Below are 25,737 nucleotides of genomic sequence, written 5' to 3'. Positions count from 1 at the left end.
TCGCTCTGGACTCCGTATTCCACCGGACACTGCGCCCTAATCCCCAATTATTGCACCAAACCTTGTATCGCGACGGACACTGTGTTCAGACCCTTCTCTGCAGCTTATTTCTCCAAACCTTGTATCCCACCTGGCACTGCACCGGACCCCACACTGCAGATTATTGCAGCATCGGATACCGCACTGGACCCTGCTCTGCAGATCATCACCCCAGAATTTATAGCACAGCCTGCACCCGGACCCTGCTCTGCAGATCATCTCGGCGGACCTTGTGTCAGACCTGACACTGCGTCTGGACCCTCCGTGCATACAGCGGGACCTCAGATACCGAGACATGGGAGTGTGACCCCAAACAGGAGCCTACGATACACAGAATGGAGTCTGGGGGAGATTCGGAGAGCCGAAGACTAGTAGAGCCCGGCCAGGGAGGGGGCGCCCTGAAAATCAAGAGGTTAGTGACCATTCACCCCAAAATACTGGCGCCTCATAGATATCCCATACAATCCGTACCCCCAGAAATCCATGAAATACCAAACCACATACATCCCTACACCCCAAGCATCGTGTAATCAGAACGTCCCCCAAATAATATACACCCCATATACCGTACGCGCACCTCTGCACCCGAAACACCCCGTAAACACTAACACCCCCGAATAATATACACCCCATATACCGTACGTCCACCTCTGCACACAATGCTGCACCCGAAACACCCCGTAAACACTAACACCCCCGAATAATATACACCCCATATACCGTCCGTCCACCTCTGCACACAATGCTGCACTCCATACACCCCCCCCATATACCGTCCGTCCACCTCTGCACACACTGCTGCACCCTGTAGACCCCGTATGTTGTAGACCCCCCATCTGAGCCATGCACACCCTGTAGACCCCGTATGTTGTAGACCCCCATCTGAGCCATGCACACCCGCGCAGCACGTACAGGACATTAATCTTGCCACGCTCCACATATCGCAGAGATCTCAACGCCCCGCGCGACACATCCCAAATGCAGAATCCTTTACCCTATAATCTTTATACAGCGTCAGATAAAACCCGTACCGACAGCACCCAATATACATACCTACCTGCACCCCTCACCCTAACATCATGTGATATACGGATCACTACACGTCCCCTGTCCGTACTCACCTTGGGATATAGAAATCACACAATTTCTAGGTGTCGCACAATGTACCCCTCACCCCACTAATCCCATAAACACCTGTCCGGAAAAGGATCAGCGACCCATATAATAAGAGGAGATTATAGGGAGATCAGATACCTCGTATCATGAGGGGGTCATAGATCAGGGCGATCCTATGTAATATCGGATCATAGAGAGATCGGTGACCCTATGTAAAAAGAGGAGATAATAGATCAGTGACCCCATATAATGAGACGCAGTGGCAGAGTAATCACTCTTATGCCATATGAGATGATACAGAGATAAGAGGAGGTCATAAAGAGATCAACGTGATCCCATATAACAAGAGGAAATCATAGGGAGATCAGAGCGATCCCATAAAATAGATCACAGAGAGATCAGAAAGATCCCATTGAATAAAGGATTACAACAAACTCAGAGAGGTATCCCATGTAAGAGATCATACGTACATCAAAGTGATCCCAATTAATAATGAGAGCTCCCAGAGAGACTACAGTATATTAATATCATATAATAAGAGACTGCTGAGAGATCACGTATAATAGGAGGGGATGGTGGGGAGATTAGAGTGATCCCATATAATAAGAGGAGATCAGAGTAATCCTTTGTAGTAAAGGGGATTCATAGGGTGATCAGTGATCCCATATAAGAAGAGATCAGTGATCTCATATAAGAAGAGATCAGTGATCCCATATAAGAAGAGATCAGTGATCTCATATAAGAAGAGATCAGTGATCCCATATAAGAAGAGATCATCAAGAGATCAGAGTGACCAAACTTAATAGCATATTACAGAAAAATCTAGTTATCCACAAATAAAAGGAGATCCCAGAGAAATTAGAGTGACCCCATATAATAAGAGATCAGGGACCAAATATAATAAAAACAGGGTACAGAAAAAGCAATGACCCCATATGATAAGAGGAGTTCACAAAAAATTGAGCTCATGCAATAGATCACACAGCATTCTCAGAGATCCCATATCCATATAGTAAGAGAAGATTATAAAGTGATCCCACATATTAAGATGAGATCATGGAGAGTTCAGAGCAATACCAAATCATAAAAGGAGATTATAGATCAAAGTGATCACAGAGTGATCCGTGAAATCCCATAGAATAAGAGGAGATCGTAGAGAGATAGACCACATGAAATAATAGATCTCACAGACTTAGTTATCCCATATTATAAAAGGAGAACTTGGAGATATCAGTGTATAGTCCGAGTGGATCACAGAGAGATCTGTTACCAAATATATTAGGAAATTAGACTGATCTCATGTAATAGATCATAGAGAGAGATCAGTGACCAAAAACAATAAGAACAGATTACAAAAAAAATCAGAATGACTCCACATAAGAAGTGGTCAAAGATCCCATGAAACAGGAGGAGATCACAGAGAGATCAGAGTGATCCCACATAATAAGAAAAGAGAACACGGAGATCCATAAAATCCCATATAAAACTAGACAAACCTATAGAAATCAAAATGATCCAATATAACAACAGAAAATCACAGAGATCAGCGTGATCCCCTATAATAAGAAATCATAGATTAGTAACCATATATTAGTGAGGAGGTCAAAAAGATACCAAAATAGATCGGAGTTCAGATTGATTCCATATAATGACAAGAGATTACAGAAAAATCCCAAATCACAGCAAGATCTGAAGTGACCCCACATAAAAAGAGAGGGTTATAAAGAGATCAGAGAAATCTCATATAATAAGAATAGATCCCAGATAAATCAGTTTGACCCCATATAATAAATCAGGTCAGTGACCAATAAAAAAAGAACAGATTACAGAAAAATCTGTGACCCCCCAGATAAGAGATCACAGTGACCCCATATAATATAGAAGACCTCAGAAAGATCAGAGTGATCCCAAATAAGAGGGGATCATAGAATGATCAGTGATCCCAAATAATACAATGGAGATCAGAGTGATCACATATACGAGTAGATCATAGAGAGATGAGAATGATCACATAGAATTAGATGGAGATCACAGAGAGATCAGAGTTATCCAAAATAATAAAATGGAGATCGCAGAGGTCACATATAAGAGTAGATCACAGAGAGATCCCATGTAAGATGGAGATCAGAGTGATCACATATAAGAGTAGATCACAGAGAGATCCCATGTAAGATGGAGATCAGAGTGATCACATATAAGAGTAGATCACAGAGAGATCAGAATGATCACATAGAATTAGATGGAGATCACAGAGAGATCAGAGTTATATAAGAGTAGATCACAGAGAGATCCCATGTAAGATGGAGATCAAAGTGATCACATATAAGAGATAATGTTTGTTCCTATATAATAAGAGGAGATCATAGAACAAAGTGATCCCTTCTACAGTAATAAGTCATCATAGTGGGATTATGTCCTATTAGGAGACCTCACAGAGAGCGGAGTTCCTCCATATCCTCTGAGCGCAGAGCCCCTTCATGCTGGGGGCAGAGTCTGTGTCTTTGTGTGAAGTTAATTGTCCCCTGTGTGAGCAGCAGATAATAGGGTCGTTATTAGGGTGAGCTCAGTGCTCGGCAGCAGATTAATGAGCCGTGTCCCTCCTGATAAGACCCCCCTGCACAGCCCCTGGTCCTCTCCAGGCCCATTGTTCCCGAGGAGATTCCAGACATAATGGACATCTCGCAGAAAGGGGGGTGACGGGAATAGTCATGTCACTTATCAAAGGGGTCTCTGTGACCAGAGATACTGGTGGAAATATGCATGAAGGTGACACAAGAGGAGTGAGGGCCTGATCACAAGAGCTTACAATCTATGAGGAGATTAGAGGAGACACAAGAGGAGTGAGAACCCTGATCACAAGAGCTTACAATCTACGAGTAGATAGAGGGGACACAGGAGGAGTGAGGGCCCCGATCACAAGAGCTTACAATCTATGAGGAGATTAGAGGAGACACAAGAGGAGTGAGAACCCTGATCACAAGAGCTTACAATCTACGAGTAGATAGAGGGGACACAGGAGGAGTGAGGACCTGATCACAAGAGCTTACAATCTATGAGGAGATAGAGGAGACACAAGAGGAGTGAGGACCTGATCACAAGAGCTTACAATCTATGAGGAGATAGAGGAGACACAAGAGAAGTGAGGACCTGATCACAAGAGCTTACAATCTATGAGTAGATAGTGGGGTCACAAGAGGAGTGAGGGCCCCGATCACAAGAGCTTACAATCTATGAGGAGATAGAGGAGACACGAGGAGTGAGGACCTGATCACAAGAGCTTACAATCTATGAGGAGATAGAGGAGACACAAGAGGAGTGAGGGCCCTGATCACAAGAGCTTACAATCTACGAGTGGATAGAAGGGACACAAGAGGAGTGAGGACCCCGATCACAAGAGCTTACAATCTATGAGGAGATAGAGGAGACACAAGAGGAGTGAGGACCCCGATCACAAGAGCTTACAATCTATGAGGAGATAGAGGAGACACAAGGGGAGTGAGGACCTGATCACAAGAGCTTACAATCTATAAGGAGATAGAGGAGACACAAGAGGAGTGAGGACCCCGATCACAAGAGCTTACAATCTATGAGGAGATAGAGGAGACACAAGGGGAGTGAGGACCTGATCACAAGAGCTTACAATCTATAAGGAGATAGAGGAGACACAAGAGGAGTGAGGACCCCGATCACAAGAGCTTACAATCTATGAGGAGATAGAGGAGACACAAGGGGAGTGAGGACCTGATCACAAGAGCTTACAATCTATAAGGAGATAGAGGAGACACAAGAGGAGTGAGGACCCCGATCACAAGAGCTTACAATCTATGAGGAGATAGAGGAGACACAAAGGGAGTGAGGACCTGATCACAAGAGCTTACAATCTATGAGGAGATAGAGGAGACACAAGAGGAGTGAGAACCCTGATCACAAGAGCTTACAGTCTATGAGGAGATAGAGGGGGCAGAAGAGGAGTGAGGACCCTGATCACAAGAGCTTACAATCTATGAGGAGATAGAGGAGACACAAGAGGAGTGAGGACCCCGATCACAAGAGCTTACAATCTATGAGGAGATAGAGGAGACACAAGAGGAGTGAGGACCTGATCACAAGAGCTTACAATCTATAAGGAGATAGAGGAGACACAAGAGGAGTGAGGACCCTGATCACAAGAGCTTACAATCTATGAGGAGATAGAGGAGACACAAAGGGAGTGAGGACCTGATCACAAGAGCTTACAATCTATGAGGAGATAGAGGAGACACAAGAGGAGTGAGAACCCCGATCACAAGAGCTTACAATCTATGAGGAGAGAGGCGACACCGGGGTAGTGAGGACCTGATCACAAGAGCTTACAATCTATGAGGAGATAGAGGAGACACAAGGGTAGTGAGGGCCCCAATCACAAGAGCTTACAATCTTAGAGGAGACACAAGAGGAGTGAGGACCTGATCACAAGAGCTTACAATCTATGAGGAGAGAGGCGACACAAGGGTAGTGAGGACCTGATCACAAGAGCTTACAATCTATGAGGAGATAGAGGAGACACAAGAGGAGTGAGAACCCCGATCACAAGAGCTTACAATCTATGAGGAGATAGAGGAGACACAAGAGGAGTGAGAACCCCGATCACAAGAGCTTACAATCTATGAGGAGATAGAGGAGACACAAGAGGAGTGAGAACCCCGATCACAAGAGCTTACAATCTATGAGGAGAGAGGCGACACCGGGGTAGTGAGGACCTGATCACAAGAGCTTACAATCTATGAGGAGATAGAGGAGACACAAGGGTAGTGAGGGCCCCAATCACAAGAGCTTACAATCTTAGAGGAGACACAAGAGGAGTGAGGGCCCCAATCACAAGAGCTTACAATCTAAAAGGAGACACAAGAACAGCGAGGGCCCCGATCACAAGAGCTTACAATCTAATAGGAGATAGAGGAGACAAAAGAGGAGTGAGGACCCTGATCACAAGAGCTTACAATCTATGAGGAGATTGTTAGCAGAGCACGGGTAGAGTGGTAGATAGAGATGATGGAGGAGATGTAGGTCAGTGCGGCATCGTGTGGGGACTTTATGGGTGAGAGTGGTAGGTATAAATGGAATTCTATAGTGGATGGGTGACCAGTGCAGGTTCCAGCATCTGCTAAGCCTTCATCAATGCTAGGACTACAGTGCCTGTCACACAGCAGAATCCTGACACTGGAAGATGACCACTGTGAGTCACGTACTGGAAAGAAAAGGTTGCGGCTGCAGATTATGTGGAGGAGAGGTATCAGGAAAGGTACTGACGGGACAGGTTTACAGTCCTGTACAAGCATTTGTGATTTCAAAGCATATCAAAATCTGTAATGGGGGCAGTAGTCTACTGTGTCTAAGCAGAAGAATCTAGGTCTAGAAGGAGGAGGACAGAATAATGTAGAAGGCAGAGGACAGGTCTAGAAGGAGCAGGACAAAGTAATGTACAGAGTAGAAGGCAGAGGACAGGTCTAGAAGGAGCAGCAAAGAGTAATGTAGATGGCAGAGGACAGGTCTAGAAGGAGCAGCACAGAGTAATGTAGAAGGCAGAGTACAGGTCTAGAAGGAGCAGGACAAAGTAATGTAGAAGGCAGAGTACAGGTCTAGAAGGAGCAGCACAGAGTTATGTAGAAGGCAGAGTACAGGTCTAGAAGGAGCAGGACAAAGTAATGTAGAAGGCAGAGGACAGGTCTAGAAGGAGCAGGACAAAGTAATGTAGAAGGCAGAGGACAGGTCTAGAAGGAGCAGCACAGAGTTATGTAGAAGGCAGAGGACAGGTCTAGAAGGAGCAGGACAAAGTGATGTAGAAGGCAGAGGACAGGTCTAGAAGGAGCAGCACAGAGTTATGTAGAAAGCAGAGTACAGGTCTAGAAGGAGCAGGACAAAGTAATGTAGAAGGCAGAGGACAGGTCTAGAAGGAGGAGCACAGAGTAATGTAGAAGGCAGAGGACAGCTCTAGAAGCAGCAACACAGAGTAATGTAGAAGGCAGAGGACAGGTCTAGAAGGAGCAGCACAGAGTTATGTAGAAAGCAGAGTACAGGTCTAGAAGGAGCAGGACAAAGTAATGTAGAAGGCAGAGGACAGGTCTAGAAGGAGCAGCACAGAGTTATGTAGAAGGCAGAGTACAGGTCTAAAAGGAGCAGCACAGAGTTATGTAGAAGGCAGAGTACAGGTCTAGAAGGAGCAGGACAAAGCAATGTAGAAGGCAGAGGGCAGGTCTAGAAGGAGCAGGACAAAGTAATGTAGAAGGCAGAGGACAGGTCTAGAAGGAGCAGGACAAAGTGATGTAGAAGGCAGAGGACAGGTCTAGAAGGAGCAGCACAGAGTTATGTAGAAAGCAGAGTACAGGTCTAGAAGGAGCAGGACAAAGTAATGTAGAAGGCAGAGGACAGGTCTAGAAGGAGGAGCACAGAGTAATGTAGAAGGCAGAGGACAGCTCTAGAAGCAGCAACACAGAGTAATGTAGAAGGCAGAGGACAGGTCTAGGTGGAGGACAGAGTAATGTAGAAGGCATAGAACAGGTCTAGAAGGAGCAGCACTGAGTAATGTAGAAGGCAGAGGACAGGTCTAGAAGGAGCAGCACAGAGTAATGTAGAAGGCAGAGGACAGGTCTAGAAGGAGCAGCACAGAGTAATGTAGAAGGCAGAAGACAGGTCTAGAAGGAGCAGCACATAGTAATGTAGAAGGCAAAGGACAGGTCTAGAAGGAGCAGCACATAGTAATGTAGAAGGCAAAGGACAGGTCTAGAAGGAGCAGCACGGAGTAATGTAGAAGGCAGAGGACAGGTCTAGAAGGAGCCGCACAGGGTAATATAGAAGGCAGAGGACAGGTCTAGAAGGAGCAGCACAGAGTAATGTAGAAGGCAAGGGATGGGTCCAGAAGGAGCAGCACAGAGTAATGTAGAAGGTAGAGGACAGTTCTAGAAGAAGCATCATATGGTAATGTAGAAGGCAAATTACATGTCTAGAAGGGGGAGCACAAAGTAATGTAGAAGGCAGAGGACAGGTCTAGAAGGAGCAGCACAGAGTAATGTAGAAGGCACAGGTCTAGAAGGAGCAGCACAGAGTAATGTAGAAGGCAGGGGATGGGTCTAGAAGAAGCATCACATGGTAATGTAGAAGGCAAAGGACATGTCTAGAAGGGGGAGCACAAAGTAATGTAGAAGGCAGAGGAAAGGTCTAGGTGGAAGACAGAGTAATGTAGAAGGCAGGTCTAGAAGGAGGAGCACGGAGTAACGAAGATAGCAAAGGACAGGTCTAGAAGGAGTAGCACAAAATAATGAGGAAGGAGGAGGACAGGTCTAGAAGGAGGAGCACATGGTAATGTAAGTAGGCAGACAACAGGTCTATATAGAGGATCACAGAGTAACGAAGAAGGCAGAGGACAGATCTAAAAGGAGAAGCACATCGTAATGTAAGTAATGTAGAAGGCAGAGGAAAGGTCTATAAGGAAGAGCACAGAATAATGTAGAAGACAGAGGACAAGTCTAGAAGGAGCAGCACAGAGTAATGTAGAAGGCAGATCTAGAAAGAGGAGCACAGAGTAATGTAGGAGGCAGGTCTAGAAGGAGGAGCACAAAGTAATGTAGAAGGCAAAGGACAAGTCTAGAAGGAGCACAGAGTAATCTAGAATGCAGAGTAATGTAGAAGGAAGACAGCGGGTCTAGAAGGAGAAGCACAGCATAATGTAGAAGGCAGATGACAGATCTAGAAGGAGGACAGAGTAACGTAGAAGGAGGAGAGAGTAATGTAGAAGGCAAAGGACAAGTCTAGAAGGAGCACAGAGTAATCTAGAATGCAGAGTAATGTAGAAGGAAGACAGCGGGTCTAGAAGGAGAAGCACAGCATAATGTAGAAGGCAGATGACAGATCTAGAAGGAGGACAGAGTAACGTAGAAGGAGGAGAGAGTAATGTAGAAGGCAAAGGACAAGTCTAGAAGGAGCACAGAGTAATGTAGAAGGCAGAGGACAGGTCTAGAATGAAGAGCACAGAGTAATGTAGAAGGCAAAGGACAGGTCTAGAAGGAGGAGCACAGAGTAATGTAGAAAGCAGAGGACAGTTATAGAAGGAGGAGAGAATAATGTAGAAGGCAAAAGACAAGTCTAGAAGGAGCACAAAGTAATGTAGAAGGCGGTGGGCAGGTCTAGAAAGAGGAGCACAAAGTAATGTACAAAAATACCCCTTTACAATGTGCACCAGTGCAAAAGAAAATACTCTCTTATTATTTGTGTGGTATAAAAAACACCCCCTTATAAAGTGTTCCAGTACTTAAAATGTCCCCTTAAAATGTGTGCCAGTACAAAAAATCGTACAGATCCGAAGAATGAAGAGAGCAGGTCAGTTTTATCTCATAGGGTACACTGTAAAAACAAAACCTATAAAACTATATAAATGTGGTATCGCTGTAATCGTACTGACCTGGAGACTGAAGAGAACAGGTCAGTTTTATCTTATGTGGAACAACCTAAAAATTAAATCCATAAAACTGTTGCAGAATTGCTTTTATATTTTCAATTCCACCCCATTTTAATTTTTTCCCAGCTTCCCAGATGCCATATGGGAGGTGGAGGGCCTGTTATCGTTTTCCATCGTGACCCAGGATCATCAAACTTTTGTGGGGATCACTGGCATCTGTTGGCCTGTAATAATACAAGTGGAGCAATAGTAGGAGAGTCCAAGAGAGCAATCCAAAATAGTGACCCAGAGGGGAAGGTCCAGGTCTAGATCTTTAGATGAGGTCAAAGCCAAATTTACAGAGGAGCAGACAAAGTAAAATGTGGCCAGGTCACAGCAGGTCACCACCAGTCTTAAAGTTTGGAGGAGAGGTCTATGTGGTAGAAAGTCGACTCAAATCCACCCCCTAGATGCCTCCAATACATATACACACACGTCAGCCATAACATTAAGACCCCCTGTCTAATATTGCACATGTCCCCCTCCTGCTGCCAAATAGCTCTGACCCTTTAAGTTCTGTAAGTTACAAGGTGGGGCCTCCATGGTCCAGTTCTAATGTTCAGCTGCCCATTGTAGGAACTTTTTGGTGGACAGGGGTCAACACGGACAATCTCACCGGTCTACAGCACCATACACGACAAGCTGTGGTGCCCTGTGTGTGTCATCTCCAGTGGGAACCTTTTCAGCAACTTGCTCTACAGTTGCTCTTCTGTGGGTATGGACCAGATGGGCTTGCGCACACCACACATCCATTAAAGAACCTTGGGCACCCATGACCCTGTTTCAGGTTACTAACCACTACATACCAGGAAAACCCCAAGAATGGCTGATCTGGAGATGTTCTCACCTGGTCTTCAATACATTACAATCGCCCCCTGCCAGAATCTCTCAGACCCATACTCTGGTCCATTTTTTTGGGTTCCAACACATCAACTTCAAAAACAAACTTCACTTGCTCCCTAGCATATCCTTCTCCTCGACCGGTGTCATTGTCACAGATAATCAATGTTATTCACATCACTAGACAGTGGCTGATCATTATACACAGTATATACACAACCAACAGGCATGGAGGGGAAGACAGGTTCCTTCACACCACCCAATAAGGGTAGGGCCACATTGTCAGGTTTCCTGATACAGTTTTGGAAGCCAAAATGACGATGATAAAAAGAAGACAAAGTATAAAGGACAGATACAACTTACATTTTTTAAATTGACTCCTAGTTTCGGTTTCCAAAATCTGACCATGCGGCCCTACCCTTACATCGTCACACTTTCTTATGGCTCACATGAGGTCTGAGCATTCGGTTGATCCCACATTTAGTAACTTCTCTGCTGCAGTCTTTTTACAGGCACTAAGGAACTCTTCCCGGGTTTCCCTTTCCAGAATGGGGCTTCAGCTGTGTCCATTGAGCTGGAGAGACCGGTGTCCCAGCACTGCCATGGTCCCTGTTCATCCTCCGATCATCAGAAGCTACATGCTCGGAAGAAGTTGTATTTTGCCTGTGTGGTGTGTTTTATCTTCATGATCGGAGAGGTTGCAGGTAACTTGAGGACCTAGACCTGGCTCTGGTGAGGTGCTGTGTACAATCCCATGATGCTGTTCTGTCTGATTCTAGGGGGGTACATTGCCCATAGCCTGGCTATTATGACGGATGCAGCCCACCTCCTCACTGACCTGGGCAGTATGTGTGTCAGCATCTTCTCCTTGTGGATATCTTGCCGACCACCAACTAAGGACATGACGTTCGGATGGCACCGCTCAGGTGGGTGCAGCACCGTCCTCTGGACAACGTGATATTCTAACATTGATCTAAGAGTTGACCATTGACTTGTCCATTATTAACACCATCATAACATCTTTAGTAAAGAAGGAAAAATTGAAACCTGTCATCATGACCCTCATTGTATCTACACTTTATAAAAGTGAGGTACAGAGTGTCTGAAACCCTTAATAAATGGGATGCACGCCATGTACATAAGGAGCAGCGTGTCTAAAACCTTTAATAAATGAGGCGCACGCCATGTACAAGAGAATTTGGCTCAGAATTGGCCTGAAATATCCTCCTCCAGCACTTCAAATATTGAATCATGTAGGTCCTGTCCCTGGAGAATAGAAGGCTCATGGACAACATGAAAACACAGAGAAGGAAATATGTAGGTAAAGCTTCAGATATTCACACAACCTGTTATATCAGGCTGTACATGGCGGCCATATTGATCCATCCAACTTGAGAATGCTTGCGGACTTCCATCTCCTACTATAGAAAACAACGCAATGTTGACTGCGCCTCTGATCTCTCATGTAGCTGATGAATGGCTTTATAAGCTTCTTGTAAACCTGAGGTGAAATCTTAAAAAGTGCAGCCCCAGAGTCAGTAAGAAATGTGTGGATTTGGTTCCTGTGGAAACTCTAGTTGTTCTATTTCCTCCATCGGTGTCATAGTTTCTTACCAAGAACATTTTTGGATTCTCGTGGTGATTTCCAAAACAGTATGCCAAATGACCACTGTGCATAGTCCATGAAATGTCACACCCAATATCAGCTCAATTAACCTCTGCTAACTATATATGAAAGCCAGGAGATTCCTCCACCATGGGGCAACATACAAAGAAGTAGTCAAATCTCAGTAGAAGAATGCTGAACATCACAAAGATATTTTAGGCTCCGATGCATAAAATGTCCTTAATTCAGTCATCATTGTCACTGTGGTGATCGGCAGAGAGATACCCCATTACAGGGAATCCATTCCGTAGCTATAGCAGGGTCATTGGTTTGTTTTCTTGGTGTGTGATCATCTGATGCCTTTATGTCTTTTAGAAATCCTGGGGGCACTGGCTTCCATCTTCTCAATCTGGATTGTCACTGGGATTCTACTGTACCTGGCCACTGCACGGATCATCAATAACGACTATGACATTGATGGACACGTCATGCTCATTACATCTGGCTGTGCTGTCATTGTCAACATCATGTAAGTATCATACCAGGTGAGACATCAACAGACGTGTCCATCTTAGTGACCCCAGGTGGATAGCTACACTAGATATTTATTTCTCGGATTTGTGTTTACAAAAGTCTTGGTGACTTGATTCCATACCAATTTAACATTATGACTTATATTTCCCAGTATGGCCTACATTCTTCACCAGTCCACCAGCTTCCATGGGCACAGCCATGGCTCAGGATATGAGAAGATCGGGGGTAGTCAGAGCAGCGGGCTGTCTATACACCTAGGTCACCACCACGGAAACACAAGTGTCCGAGCAGCATTCATTCATGTCATTGGAGACCTTCTACAGAGCATTGGCGTGATGGTGGCAGCCATCATTATTTACTTTAAAGTGAGTAGAAAGAGTGGGGACTGGGCTGTGGTGCAATTAAAAATAGATCGAAACTACAGAATGGATAAACTGCAGTAGAGATGGAACCAAGAAGGGGAAAAGGAGCATAGAGACAAAGCAGAGAAGGGGACAAGTAGCTAGGACATGGAAAGGTGGGCAAGGAGATAGAGCAGAAAAGGGGACAAAGAGTAAAATAATGGAGCAGTGAGAGGAAAAAAAGGAGTGAGGGGATGAAGCAGAGAGGGGAAGAGGAGTGAGAGGATAGAACAGCGAGGAGAACAAGGGGTAAGGAGATGTAGGGGAGGATGGAGAAGAGATGGAAACAAGCGGTGTGGAGACGGTTCAGAGAAGGTGACAAGAAGTGATGAGATGGAGTGGAAATCTGGTCATGGGGTGTGGAGATGAAGTAGAGGGGGCAAAGAGTAAGGAGATGGAGGAGAGACAGGGACAAGCAGTAAGGAGACAGAGAGGGGACAAGAAGTACTGAGATGGGACAGAGAGGGGACACTGTGGGAGTGAGGTAATCAGGTGACAAGAAGTGAGCAGATAAAGCAAAGAGGGGGACAAGGAATAAATAGGTTGAGCAGAGAGGGAAACAAGGAGTACGGAGATGGGGCAGAGAGAAGGATTATCAGGAGGAAAATGAACAGAGAAGGGGAACAAAAGGTTGAAGAGAAATAGAGAGAGAGAGCGAGAGAGAGAGAGAGCAGGGAGGGTGATGGGGCTAAGGAAATGGAAGGCTGACAAGTTTGAGGAGATGGAGCAGAGAGGGAGACAAGTAGTAAGAAGATAGAGCATAAATGGGGACAAAAGAGTCAGGAGATGGAACTGAGACTATGAAAATTAGTGAGGGAATTAAGCAAAGAAGAGAACAAAAAAGACATACAGCAGAGAAAGGGACACGGGGTGAGGACATAGAACCATGGGTGACAACGAGTGAGGAGATGGAGAAGATGGGGCAGAGTAAGGAAATTCAGAAAGCAGGACAAGGGGTAAGGATATGGAGCAAAGGGGATGTATCATAGAAGGGGGCAAGGGGTGTGGAGATGCAATGCAGAGAAGGTGACTAGGAGTGAAGAGATGGAGAAGAGGAGGACAAAGAGTAAGGAGATGGAGTGGAGAGTGAAAAAAGAGAGTGAGGAGATGGAGCAGAAAGAGGGACAAAGAATGAGGAGATGGAGCAGACATGGGGACATGTACTGAGGAAATTGAGCAGAAATGGGGACAAGCAGTTAGGACATGAAGTAGAGCGGAGGACAATGACTGAGGGGACAGAACAGAGAGGAGGACAAGCAGTAAGTAGATGGAGTAGAGAGAGGGACAAGGATTGAGATTGAGTACAGAGAAGGATAATCAGAAGGTGGACAGAGTGGGAATAACCAGGGGATGATGGAGAAAAGAGGGGGACAAGTAGTGAGGAGATGGAGCAGAAAGGGGGACAACAAATAAATGGAATGAGCAGTGAGGGGGAGAAATAGTGAGGAGATGGAGCAGAGAGTAGGAAAAGGGTGAGATGATAGAGCAGAGGGGTGGACAAGGGGTGAGGAGATGGAGCAAAGAGGGTGACATGGAGTGAGGAGACAGGACAAGGAGTGAGGGGATGGAACAGATTGAGACAAGGGGTGAGTGGACCGATGGGATGTAGCAGAAAGACGGTCAAGTAGTAAGGAGATGGAGCAGAGGGGGAACAAGGAATAAGTAAATGGATCAGAGACAGGTGAGGGGCATGAGGAGTTGTAAGGGGGATAATCAGGTGGAGATCAAGCAGGGTTTAATCATTCTGTTACTGCTCTAGGAACGGTCTTGTCCTGGGGCTTATGGTGGAGCTGTATTTATTTTCTTATTGCAGCCACAGTACAAGATTGCTGATCCTGTCTGCACCTTCCTCTTCTCCATCTTTGTACTGGGAACAACGGCCACTATTTTGCGAGATGTGTTTTGGGTTTTGATGGAAGGTAAGTCTGAGAATGTCATCTGTAGTCCAGAGCAGGATAAGGAGAAATGTAGCTGGTTCTGTTTGGTCTAACATGTAGGCTCCTAATGATGACCCTGACACACTCCAAAGCACCATTACCAGTGGGATCTTCCAGTCAGAAATCTGCAACAGGTGCAGCTGGGAATAGGTCTTTCCAGGTTAATTTTGTCTTTATCTTCTTTTCTAGCCAGGCCCCGAAGTATCGCATATGGCACAGTGAAGGAAGTCCTTATGTCAGTTCAGGGGGTCCGATCTGTACACAGTCTACAGCTTTGGGCTCTCACCCTCAGTCAGAATGTGGTGTCTGTACATCTGGCAGTCGGTAAGATAAATCTCCATCTTGTGAGAGCTTACTGTGATCCAAAGTTATATTCGAAATTGCAATAATACCATGCACCATGACTAAATGTTGCTCCTTTTACCACATTCATTTCTGATGGATGGTGTCCTGCATGGTATCATTTTTACTGGTCCTAATGATAAGATATTGTGGACACCTCGGTGCAGAACCGGACTACAAAATTAATGTGGGGAGCACATTATCATGGGAAATTTGATGAGAACAACTACACAATTCTCCTCCCTGATGAGCCTTTTATGTCTCGATTCCTTACTTTAATCACAGATGAGACTTGTGAGCCCGACATTGTTCTTCAAGAGGCCACAGATCTTCTTCACACCAAATTTGAGTTCTTTGTTAGCACAATCCAAGTGGAGAGATACGTGGAAGACATGGCTGTGTGCCCACAGTGCCAAGACCCAACTGGATGACCAAAATGGCTTCTCTAAACGTCTTCATCCATCAGTCAAGGATGGAACCAGATCCTGGATCATGCTGAACATTGATCACAGACACATGGGTTTCCAACCATTTGTCATTGATTCATGCTTTCTCCAGAAACCTTATCAGATAGGCACTCTTCCTTTAACCAAGAATCATACAGAGGGAAAGTTTTCCTATAGTAAATATAAAAACCAATACAAACAGAGAGCCCAGATCTCCAGCCACACTCTCAGAGCAAATCTCAGGGTCTTAGAGATCAGATCTGTCAAAGACAATATAGAAGTTACCAAACAATGAAGCTCCCAAGTATAGAGAACAGTAAGTCTGAATGAGCAGGCTTTAGAGACCTCATACATGAGCAGGGTATAGTGATGTGTTAAAGGGAACTCTTGAGTTTACCAGGAAGAATCCCTACAAACAGCATCACTATGTGAGAGTAGTACGGCCCTGGTTATCTCAGCCATGCTTCCATACATATCGCAATTTTCCATGTCATACCATCCTCTTCATGGAGGAGAGCAGAATGGGCTTGGGCTGATTCTCTCGAAACTTTAGACATCATGAGGCATAATTTTCAATACTTTCCAATCTGATACAGTACCAACCTATTCTGCAGTACCATTAGCAGCACACTTCATAGGAAAACATCTGCCTGGGTTTCTAGACACTGTAGGAAACCCAAAATCCACAACAAAGTTTTTCCTGTTTGATAGAACCCCATGGGCAAGATGATAAGCCCTGAGCTGCTGTGCTACCTACCTACCTACTTCCATATTGATCTGGATTGATGCCACCTACTATGTGTCTCTTTCTCTATGTTTAGCAAGTATGGCCCAGTCTAGGAACCCTCAACACCCGGGTACTGATCAGAGTAAACTGCTCCGGAGTGTGAGATCTGTACAGTCACCGCTCCACATTAGAAAACAAGTCATCTTCCGTAAGTGCCGTTACTCTCCTTACCAGGATAGTTCCATCTACCACCATTGCACATCCCCATCCTGTGGCTGTTGACCAAGACCAGCTTGTCTGCCTCTGGTTCCACTTCACCTATGCAGCTTTCTGCCAACATTCCAAAATGAAGCGTGATGTCCCGTGACCGCCGTAATGTGAGCTCCCACCTTGGTCAGATATTGTGCAATCTATTGTGTCCTGTGATGTGAGAGTTTTAATGTGATGTGTGTCGTATGTACTTTTGTGGGCCAGACTGCCAGCTGTGGTGTGACATCTGCAGGCCAAGTGTCTCCCAGTAATACCTGAACCCCAGAATCATACAGGAGCCAGAAACATTAGACGTATAACATAAGTGCAGTATGAATGAAGCCAAAGAAGAGTAGAGAAGGAGACAGTGAGGAAGGAGGCCATACTAATTATCAGTTCTCTTGGCTTATTAAATGACCCTCCTTGGCTTATAGTTATGAGAGATTAGATTGTGTAGGCCTCTATGCCTCAGTAGATCTCCTGCAAACCTCTTCAGAGAGACTCTCTTCTCTGCTGGTCACCTATTTGTAGGACAGAGAATGACTGTACAGGCCTCCGCTTACTAGGTGGAGGAACTTCCAAAATATTTCCAGCTTAGCTTAGTCCAAAGTGCCGATTCAACATCAAGCGTGAAGAGATTGTTGTAAGGAACCACTGGCTCTACAGAACACAAGAACAACATTTTGACTTCCTGTTCCTGTTTTTTATTTCCTTTTTGCATTTGGAGTGTATTAACCCTTCTGGTAAAGTAGGGCCACTGATGACCCAGGAGGGGATAACTGAATCTTTGTCTGCCCAGAGGTCATCTCCACACCGGCAACGTCTCCATGTTGTGATGAAAGATTGTGTCTACAGAACTCTTACGCGTGACTGAAATCCACACCCGGCAGGCTGAAACCCCAAGGGTGCACCATGACCTCATGGGTCTGTAGCCAAAAGCACCGACAAGTCCTGAGCTACACGGGAAAGTCTCAGCATGGAGGCTCTTCTTTAGGAACATACATTCGGCAGGAACCTTTTGATCCAGTTCTGATGCTGATAGAGGAGATACTACGGTATATTACTCTCAGGTCCCAGTTTTGTGGGTTCTTAAGTGGGAGTTTTTGCCTATTTGGATTACTTTTGTCTAATCATTTGACCCATCTTTAGACCACAAGCTACTTCTATCATGATGAGAATGTATCTGGAGAGCTGGCGATAATATGACCCCTGTAATTGATGGTTATTAACATGGGGCAGATTTGTGGTAGAAACTTCTGGTGCTGAATCTTCCGTGTAGCTCAGACTTAAGCCAACCAGAGGCATAAGTGGTCTCCTGAAGACCTTCGGTCACGGTAAATTCTGAAGGGATTACGTTAAATGCAGAGTGACAAAGCAATAGTAATTGTCCCCACACGAGTCTCATATCAGAACCATTCCTGATACGAAGGCTCGCCGGCTACCGGCCGATGATATCGATGTGTCTATAGCTGGGCAGACCCTGTAAGGCTCAGCTCTATGTGGTGGCTGCATGAAGCATCTGGATTTCACTCACACGTTCTCCTGTGTCGTGTCTTGTGTGTCTCTGGTCTACCACACAGTGTGGGTATTCTGTCCTTTCATGTTACTGTAGGGGAGTTGGAAGGGGTTTGTAGGAGTTTAGATAGGAAGTTCTGCAATGTGTCCAGAAACAGCCCCCCCGATCTAAGCTTGTATCTGGTATCATAAATGTGACTGAGGTGCAATACCAAATACAGGCCATGGAGAGCAGAGCCTTCCTCCTCATCTCAGACAACCTCCATAAGTATATGAACCCCCTCCTCAGAGCAGGCTGCTGGCAGGGGCCTAAAGAAACTCATTTCCAGTAGCCATGGGGGGTGAAGAGTTTTCTGCTCATCTGACGGTGACCTGTGATGATGATGATGGGATGTTAGGTCCATGCCGCTGAAGGGATGCGGGAGGATACCAGGTATGTTGTGGCTATATAGTCATGTGATACAATGTGAGGTTATTATAGGATACTGGATTATTATAAGAACGCATGCTGTGATTACAGATAGCTGCCACGGATCACCGGTGTAGCTGAGGAGGGTCTCAGGACCATGCTATAATAAAACCGCCCCAAGGAGTCAATCCTAGGAAACCCCTGCCAGGAGCCTCGTGATGGGGCAGGGCGTTCATACTCCCCCAGCTGGTTGTATAAGTGGTGTTTGTGACACTGTGCTCTGGTTGTCACGTTCGTTGTGACTGTATATTTGTATCTCTCGTTGTGCTCTACACAAAGATTTTTATATAAAATAAAGAAAATAAAAATTCTCTGCCCTGTAGTGCTATAACTGGACCTGTCACCATGTATCTACACACAGCAGAGATACGTTCCATAGTGATGTATCTGAAGCTGCCACCATGTATCTACACATAGCAGAGATACGTCCCATAGTGATGTATCTGGAGCTGCCACCATGTATCTACACACAGCAGAGATACGTCCCATAGTGATGTATCTGGAGCTGCCACCATGTATCTACACACAGCAGAGATACGTCCCATAGTGATGTATCTGAAGCTGCCACCATGTATCTACACACAGCAGAGATACGTCCCATAGTGATGTATCTGGAGCTGCCACCATGTATATACACACAGCAGAGATACGTCCCATAGTGATGTAACTGGACCTGTCACCATGTATCTACACACAGCAGAGATACGTTCCATAGTGATGTATCTGAAGCTGCCACCATGTATCTACACACAGCAGAGATACGTCCCATAGTGATGTATCTGGAGCTGCCACCATGTATATACACACAGCAGAGATACGTCCCATAGTGATGTATCTGGACCTGCCACCATGTATCTACACACAGCAGAGATACGTCCCATAGTGATGTATCTGAAGCTGCCACCATGTATCTACACACAGCAGAGATACGTCCCATAGTGATGTATCTGGAGCTGCCACCATGTATCTACACACAGCAGAGATACGTTCCATAGTGATATAACCACGTATCCAAATGACATTGTAAGAGCTTGAAGAGTTTGTGTAGAGCCTTGTAGTGTTGCACCAAAGGAGGCTGAACATTTCTGATTTCAACCCCCTTACACTGGGTCACAGGCCAGATATCAGCCTCTCATACTCAGGGTCTTGGGTCAGCCATCCTCCCTCCGACACTCCTTATCATGGTCAAGACATCACCCTCCACCTCTCATACACCGGGTGACAGGATGGACCTCTGCCTCTCAGAATCTATGGTCATAGAGCCGACCGCAGCGTCTCGCACACACCTGGTCATGGGCCAGACCTCCACTGCTCACGGGCCGGGCCCCCACTCCTCTCTCACCTCCAGTCCTCATACTGTGGGTCATAAATCAGACTTCTTGCTCTCACCCAACACAACCATCACATTGAACTAAACACTCATATAAAAAATAGGAGGCTTTTAATAAACAACCAGAAGTCACCTCATAAGGAGCTCAATGTGAGCGATGATGAGATCATGGAACCATGTGAATATGGCTGTCTTTACTACCCAGGTCTGTGTGTTCATACATGTCCACAGCGTGGCAGGATTCTACTCCATCTCACCACTGGACCTGGTGCTAGAAAAATCCTGCCCACGAGGCTACCCTGGGCAGTGGAAGTGCTGTATACATGTCCATCAGGGCATATAAAAAGAAACAAAGTTAAAAACAACTAAAATCAGAAGTTACACGGGGGACGCAACAGGAGAATCACTTGTAGAGGTGACGGGCACGCCGTCTCTAGACCTCCACAACACAATGCTGGACCTCTGGACTGTATTCAAACTCCACAACAGTCTCTGCAGCGTCATACATGGCCCGGAACTGTGCTCTCTTCTCCTGGATCATCTTCTGGCCAACCGAAGAGTGCAAACCTCGAACGCAGTGGACTCTGACCAGGCCAGAGTGACCTCCAGACACCATCCACGTGTACGAGTCCAAGTTTGGGTTGAAACGGACCTAAAACAGAGGACAAACATTGGGTCATAGCCTGGTTACTGAGACCAGTGAAGAGTTCCTCCATGTTCTCCTGCTCTCAGTGCTGCACGGGGAGGCGACAGAAGGTACCAGTACCATCACACTGGTCCAGTAGACACAAATCACACAGGGCCCGCTATTGTGAGCTAGGTCATAGGTGGTCCTACACTAGTCAGAGGCATTCATGGTGCACCAACAGTAGACCTATAAACGTCTGATAGGTGGGACTTATACATACCTGGAGATGGGGGCTCCCTACTTCCCTGGTCCTCATCCATACCTGGAAATGAGGGCTCCCTGCCCCCCTGGTCATCATCCATACATGGAGATGGGGGCTCCCTGCTCCCTGGTTGAGACTCTCCATTGTAGCTTATGGAAGTTTTGCATCTGCCATACACCCACAGAAAGGGCTGACATGAGCGGCCATCTCTCCACCTCACCTCATGTCTGCAGTCCTCAGCTATGGGGGCACATTCTGTGTCACATAAAAGGGGTTCCCCGCTCCTGGAGGACTCGCTATTCCCGATAAGCTTTTATGAGACATCTCCAGCAGCGGGCAGCCAGAAGCGGGCACGGTGGAGCAGGACAGTCACTTCCTGGAGGAGACGCGGGGGTCCTCACCTTGTGTATGGCCTCCAGCTGCACGCGCTCCATGTTCAGGTCGCCCTTCAGCTCGTTGGCTTGCATCCTCTTGACAGGGTCCCGGCTGCTCAGTTTATGGAAGTTCGTCTGCACCAGAGAGAAAGGAATTACTGGCAGGAGAGCGGTTTTATTCTGTGGTGACCTAATTCTATTAACACAGCTCAGAATTTGGTACAATGTGTCAGCACGGACAGGGAAGCGATCTGGCTCCCTGTCCGGGGGTGTAGAGCAGTATATGGCGGGTATATAGCAATGCATGGTGTAGTCTAGAGGAGGATCATCTGTTCCTGCGGCGTATCTCTGTGTGCAGACAGTGGAACCAATAAACCCCCCCCCGTATACTGCGACAGAGGACAGGAGGGGGGACACATGCCACCGCTGCACTCCTCCTCAACTCTCGTCGCTCATATCCTCTGCAGATGGTCCAGGAAGCTGGGCCGGGAGGAAGTCTAGTAATATAAGATGTGACAGAGCTCAGCCGCCCCCTTTAAGTGGGAAGGTTGGGGGGGGGGGCGCAGTGTGAACCTTCAGGAACCAACCTGTCTGTGTGGGGTCAGTGCCCTGCTGTGTAAGAGGAGGGTGCTGGTGCATGTGTTACACTGTGTCACCACGGGGAAAGGGAGGCCGATCCCCAGGAGATCCGATCATGGTGGTCACATGGCTGCAGGAGATGGGGGGCCATATACACAGCAGAACCCCCCCTACAGCGTACAGCAGGCGATGGTGGAACCTACCAGATCCATATCCTGAAACAGCAGGCTGAAGCGTCCGGTCGCCGCACGGAACGACTTTGGCTTGAAATGTTCCCAGTGATGAATGTCAGCCAGGGGCCCGCTCAGCGCATGGTCGCCAGGATCGGGGCTGTCCGTGGACGGCGGGGCAGAGGACAGGAAGTCCACCTTATAGACCGGCTGTGAGGGGGAGAAAGAGACCCCATTACCAGAGCAGATCCCAAAGACCCCCACAGGGTTCACACGGGCAGCTTCGATGCAGATTTCCGACCCCCATGGAAAAGGCATGTGTGAACACGCCCTAATAGCGAGCGCGCGCAGCGCCGGCCTCGCACCCTCCTCACACACGCCCAGGATGATGGCACTCACGAATCTGCGCTCTGACGGCCGCTTGATGTTGATGGACTGCACATTCAGGCTGGGTAGCAGGATGACCATGACCTCTCCGGTAATGTCCCCCGATGTGATGGCGCTCAACCAGTCCGAGCCAGAGACACTCTGTACAGAGACAGGAAGAAGAAGTGACACCGAGAGCAGAGACAGTCCGCCACAACCCCCCGGAATCACGTATGACGCCCACATAACAGATCTACCCTCCTCTACATCAGCGGAGGTCCGACAACCGGCACCCCTGACAACCCGATATGTACGGCTAAGTGCCCTGGTCACCCTATACACCCCATTCTGTGAGGGAGGCCCTACAATCATATGTAACACCCCCAATCAGGGCAGCGCAGGGGCGCACCATGAACGGCGCGGGGCAGCGCAGGGGCGCGCCATGGACGGCGCGGGCAGCGCAGGGGCGCGCCATGGACGGCACGGGCAGCGCAGGGGCGCGCCATGGACGGCACGGGCAGCGCAGGGGCGCGCCATGGACGCACGGGCAGCGCAGGGGCGCGCCATGGACGGCACGGGGCAGCGCAGGGGCGCGCCATGGACGGCACGGGCAGCGCAGGGGTGCGCCATGAACGGCGCGGGCAGCGCACTGAATGCAGACAGGCTATTATAGCCAAGTACGTGGCAGATATACTATACTGGACTGTAGGATTCAGGTTATATGGCCGTGTTGGCACTTTGTGATAAATTAGTGGGTTTTGAGTTGCAGTTTGGGCACTCCGTATGTAAAAGGTTTGCCGCCGCCGCTGCCCTATATCATACGTAACTCCCCCCATTCCGTGAGGGGAGCCCCTCTTACCCAGACGGTTCCCTTGCGGGGAGTAGCGAAGTACGGCTTGTAGCCGAGGAAGCCGGAGTCGACGTAGTGGATGCCGCACAGGCCGTGTCTGTGGAGAGGGGAGGGAGAGGAGTGTGAGGAGTATGGGACGCGAGGAACCCGACAGCTGTGTGTCCGGGACACTCACGAGGCGTAGCAGTTGTCCTGCGCCACAGCCACCCCGCAGTATGGCAGCAGCCATGCCAACTCCGTGGCCTGGAACCGTCTGATGTTATTGACAGGCGTGTGCAGACGGCGGAGATCCCAAAACTTCAGACGCCGGTCGTTTCCACAGGTCACAAAGAAGTTACTGGACAGAAAGAAACCCCGAGAAACAGTCAGTCTGATAATAGGGAGCAACAGAGGAGTTGTATCCGGGGATTGTGTCTGGTCAGGTGAACAAGTACCTGTCGGCTTTACACCACTCGATGCCTCGCACCGCGCTGTCGTGGGCGGAGAAGCTGTAGAACGGGTACTGCTTTATCACTCCGCCCTGACGAACCTTCTGCAGCATAGACTTGGTCTGAAGATCCCAGATTGCTACTGTTCCTAGATAAAAACAGTCCTATGTTAGGTCTGGGGAAAAGGGGGGTCACAAACTGGAGAGGAGGGCAACAAAGAGTTAACTGCTCCTCTGCAGAGCCTAATCAATGGAAAAATCAGGAAATCCTGTGCAAATATTAGTCCCCGACTAAGAAATCTGCTTCTGGAAAAGCTGGGATATAACACCTAGATGCAACCATATTGGTTGTCACCCCCTTCCTCAAATCTAGGACAATGAATCTGCGTCTAGAAGCAGAGGAAACGGAGGTCTGCAAAAGGGACATCTGTAACCAAGAACCACTGAAACCAGAACATTCCTGGCTGGATCGCCAAAACTGCAACAACCAAAGAACAGCTCAGTGATGGATACAATAAGAAGTGGACTATCCTTCAGCAAGTGAGGACACCCGTCACCTCAGGATAACTAGTGGACCATCCCTGAAAAGGTGAAGACCCTGTCACCTCAGGGTAACTAGTGGACCATCCCTGAAGAGGTGAAGACCCCGTCACCTCAGGGTAACTAGTGGACCATCCCTGAAGAGGTGAAGACCCCGTCACCTCAGGGTAACTAGTGGACCATCCCTGAAGAGGTGAAGACCCCGTCACCTCAGGGTAACTAGTGGACCATCCCTGAAGAGGTGAAGACCCCGTCACCTCAGGGTAACTAGTGGACCATCCCTGAACAGGTGAGGACGTGGATAACTAGTGGACCATCCCTGAAGAGGTGAAGACCCCGTCACCTCAGTGTAACTAGTGGACTATCCCTGAACAGGTGAGGACGTGGATAACTAGTGGACCATCCTTGAAGAGGTGAAGACCCCGTCACCTCAGGTTAACTAGTGGACTATCCCTGAACAGGTGAGGATCCCAGTCATCTCAGGATAACTAGTGGACCATCCCTGAACAGGTGAGGACACAGGCCACCTCAGTGTAAATAGTGGACTATCCATGAAAAAGGTAAAGACCCCGGTCACCTCAGGGGAAACTAGTGGACTATACCTGAGCAGGTGATGGACACCGGTCACCTCAGTGTAAATAGTGGACTATCCCTGCACAGGTGAGGACATCTGCCAATTCAGGGCAACTAGTAGACTATCCCTGAAGAGGTGAGGATATGGATAACTAGTGGACTACTCCTGAGAATGTAAGGACATCAGTCACCTCAGGGTAACTAGTGGACTACTCCTGAACAGGTGAGGACAACAGTCACTTCAGTGTAACTAGTGGACTATCCCTGAAGAGGTGAGGATACGGATAACTAGTGGAGTATCCCTGAAGAGGTGATGATACGGATAACTAGTGGAGTATCCCTGAAGAGGTGAGGATACGGATAACTAGTGGAGTATCCCTGAAGAGGTGAGGATACGGATAACTAGTGGAGTATCCCTGAAGAGGTGAGGATACGGATACTAGTGGACTATCCCTGAAGAGGTGAGGATACGGATAACTAGTGGAGTATCCCTGAAGAGGTGAGGATACGGATAACTAGTGGAGTATCCCTGAAGAGGTGAGGATACGGATAACTAGTGGAGTATCCCTGAAGAGGTGAGGATACGGATAACTAGTGGAGTATCCCTGAAGAGGTGAGGATACGGATAACTAGTGGAGTATCCCTGAAGAGGTGAGGATACGGATAACTAGTGGAGTATTCCTGAAGAGGTGAGGATACGGATAACTAGTGGACTATCCCTGAAGAGGTGAGGATACGGATAACTAGTGGACTATCCCTGAAGAGGTGAGGAGACGGATAACTAGTGGAGTATCCCTGAAGAGGTGAGGAGACGGATAACTAGTGGAGTATCCCTGAAGAGGTGAGGATACGGATAACTAGTGGACTATCCCTGAAGAGGTCAGGATACGGATAACTAGTGGACTATCCCTGAAGAGGTCAGGATACGGATAACTAGTGGACTATCC

At 47.3% G+C, this 25,737-nt stretch overlaps 2 protein-coding genes across 2 annotated transcripts; one reads left to right on the top strand and one right to left on the bottom strand.

The window, feature by feature from the left end:
• The first annotated feature begins 374 nt into the window (after positions 1 to 374).
• SLC30A3 (solute carrier family 30 member 3) lies at positions 375 to 15,716 on the top strand. The gene is made up of 8 exons (XM_044273369.1): positions 375 to 451; positions 10,967 to 11,169; positions 11,245 to 11,391; positions 12,447 to 12,600; positions 12,757 to 12,970; positions 14,820 to 14,929; positions 15,137 to 15,267; positions 15,571 to 15,716. The coding sequence occupies exons 1-8, from the start codon at positions 375 to 377 to the stop codon at positions 15,714 to 15,716; spliced, it is 1,182 nt and encodes a 393-aa protein (XP_044129304.1).
• Positions 15,717 to 20,115: 4,399 nt separating this feature from the next.
• On the bottom strand, positions 20,116 to 23,842 carry GTF3C2 (general transcription factor IIIC subunit 2; the record flags this gene model as incomplete). Its single annotated transcript, XM_044273361.1, has 7 exons — positions 20,116 to 20,673; positions 21,313 to 21,420; positions 22,068 to 22,244; positions 22,434 to 22,562; positions 23,260 to 23,347; positions 23,426 to 23,587; positions 23,685 to 23,842. Coding segments are annotated over 7 exons (1,041 nt in total), but the record flags the coding sequence as incomplete, so codon positions are not given.
• Between the last annotated feature and the right edge of the window lie 1,895 nt (positions 23,843 to 25,737).

This window comes from Bufo gargarizans, unplaced genomic scaffold (genome assembly GCF_014858855.1).
Source record: "Bufo gargarizans isolate SCDJY-AF-19 unplaced genomic scaffold, ASM1485885v1 fragScaff_scaffold_591_pilon, whole genome shotgun sequence".
NCBI lineage: Eukaryota > Metazoa > Chordata > Amphibia > Anura > Bufonidae > Bufo > Bufo gargarizans.
The sequence above is the reverse complement of the archived record's forward strand: the minus strand, read 5'-3'. Positions and strand labels throughout refer to the sequence as shown.

Coding starts and splice junctions, on each gene's coding strand:
- SLC30A3 (XM_044273369.1), top strand. CDS start 375: ATGGAGTCTGGGGGAGATTCGGAGAGCCGAAGACTAGTAGAGCCCGGC. Junction 452..10,966: donor GGCGCCCTGAAAATCAAGAG/GTTAGTGACCAT, acceptor TCTCTGCTGCAG/TCTTTTTACAGGCACTAAGG. Junction 11,170..11,244: donor CATGATCGGAGAGGTTGCAG/GTAACTTGAGGA, acceptor GTCTGATTCTAG/GGGGGTACATTGCCCATAGC.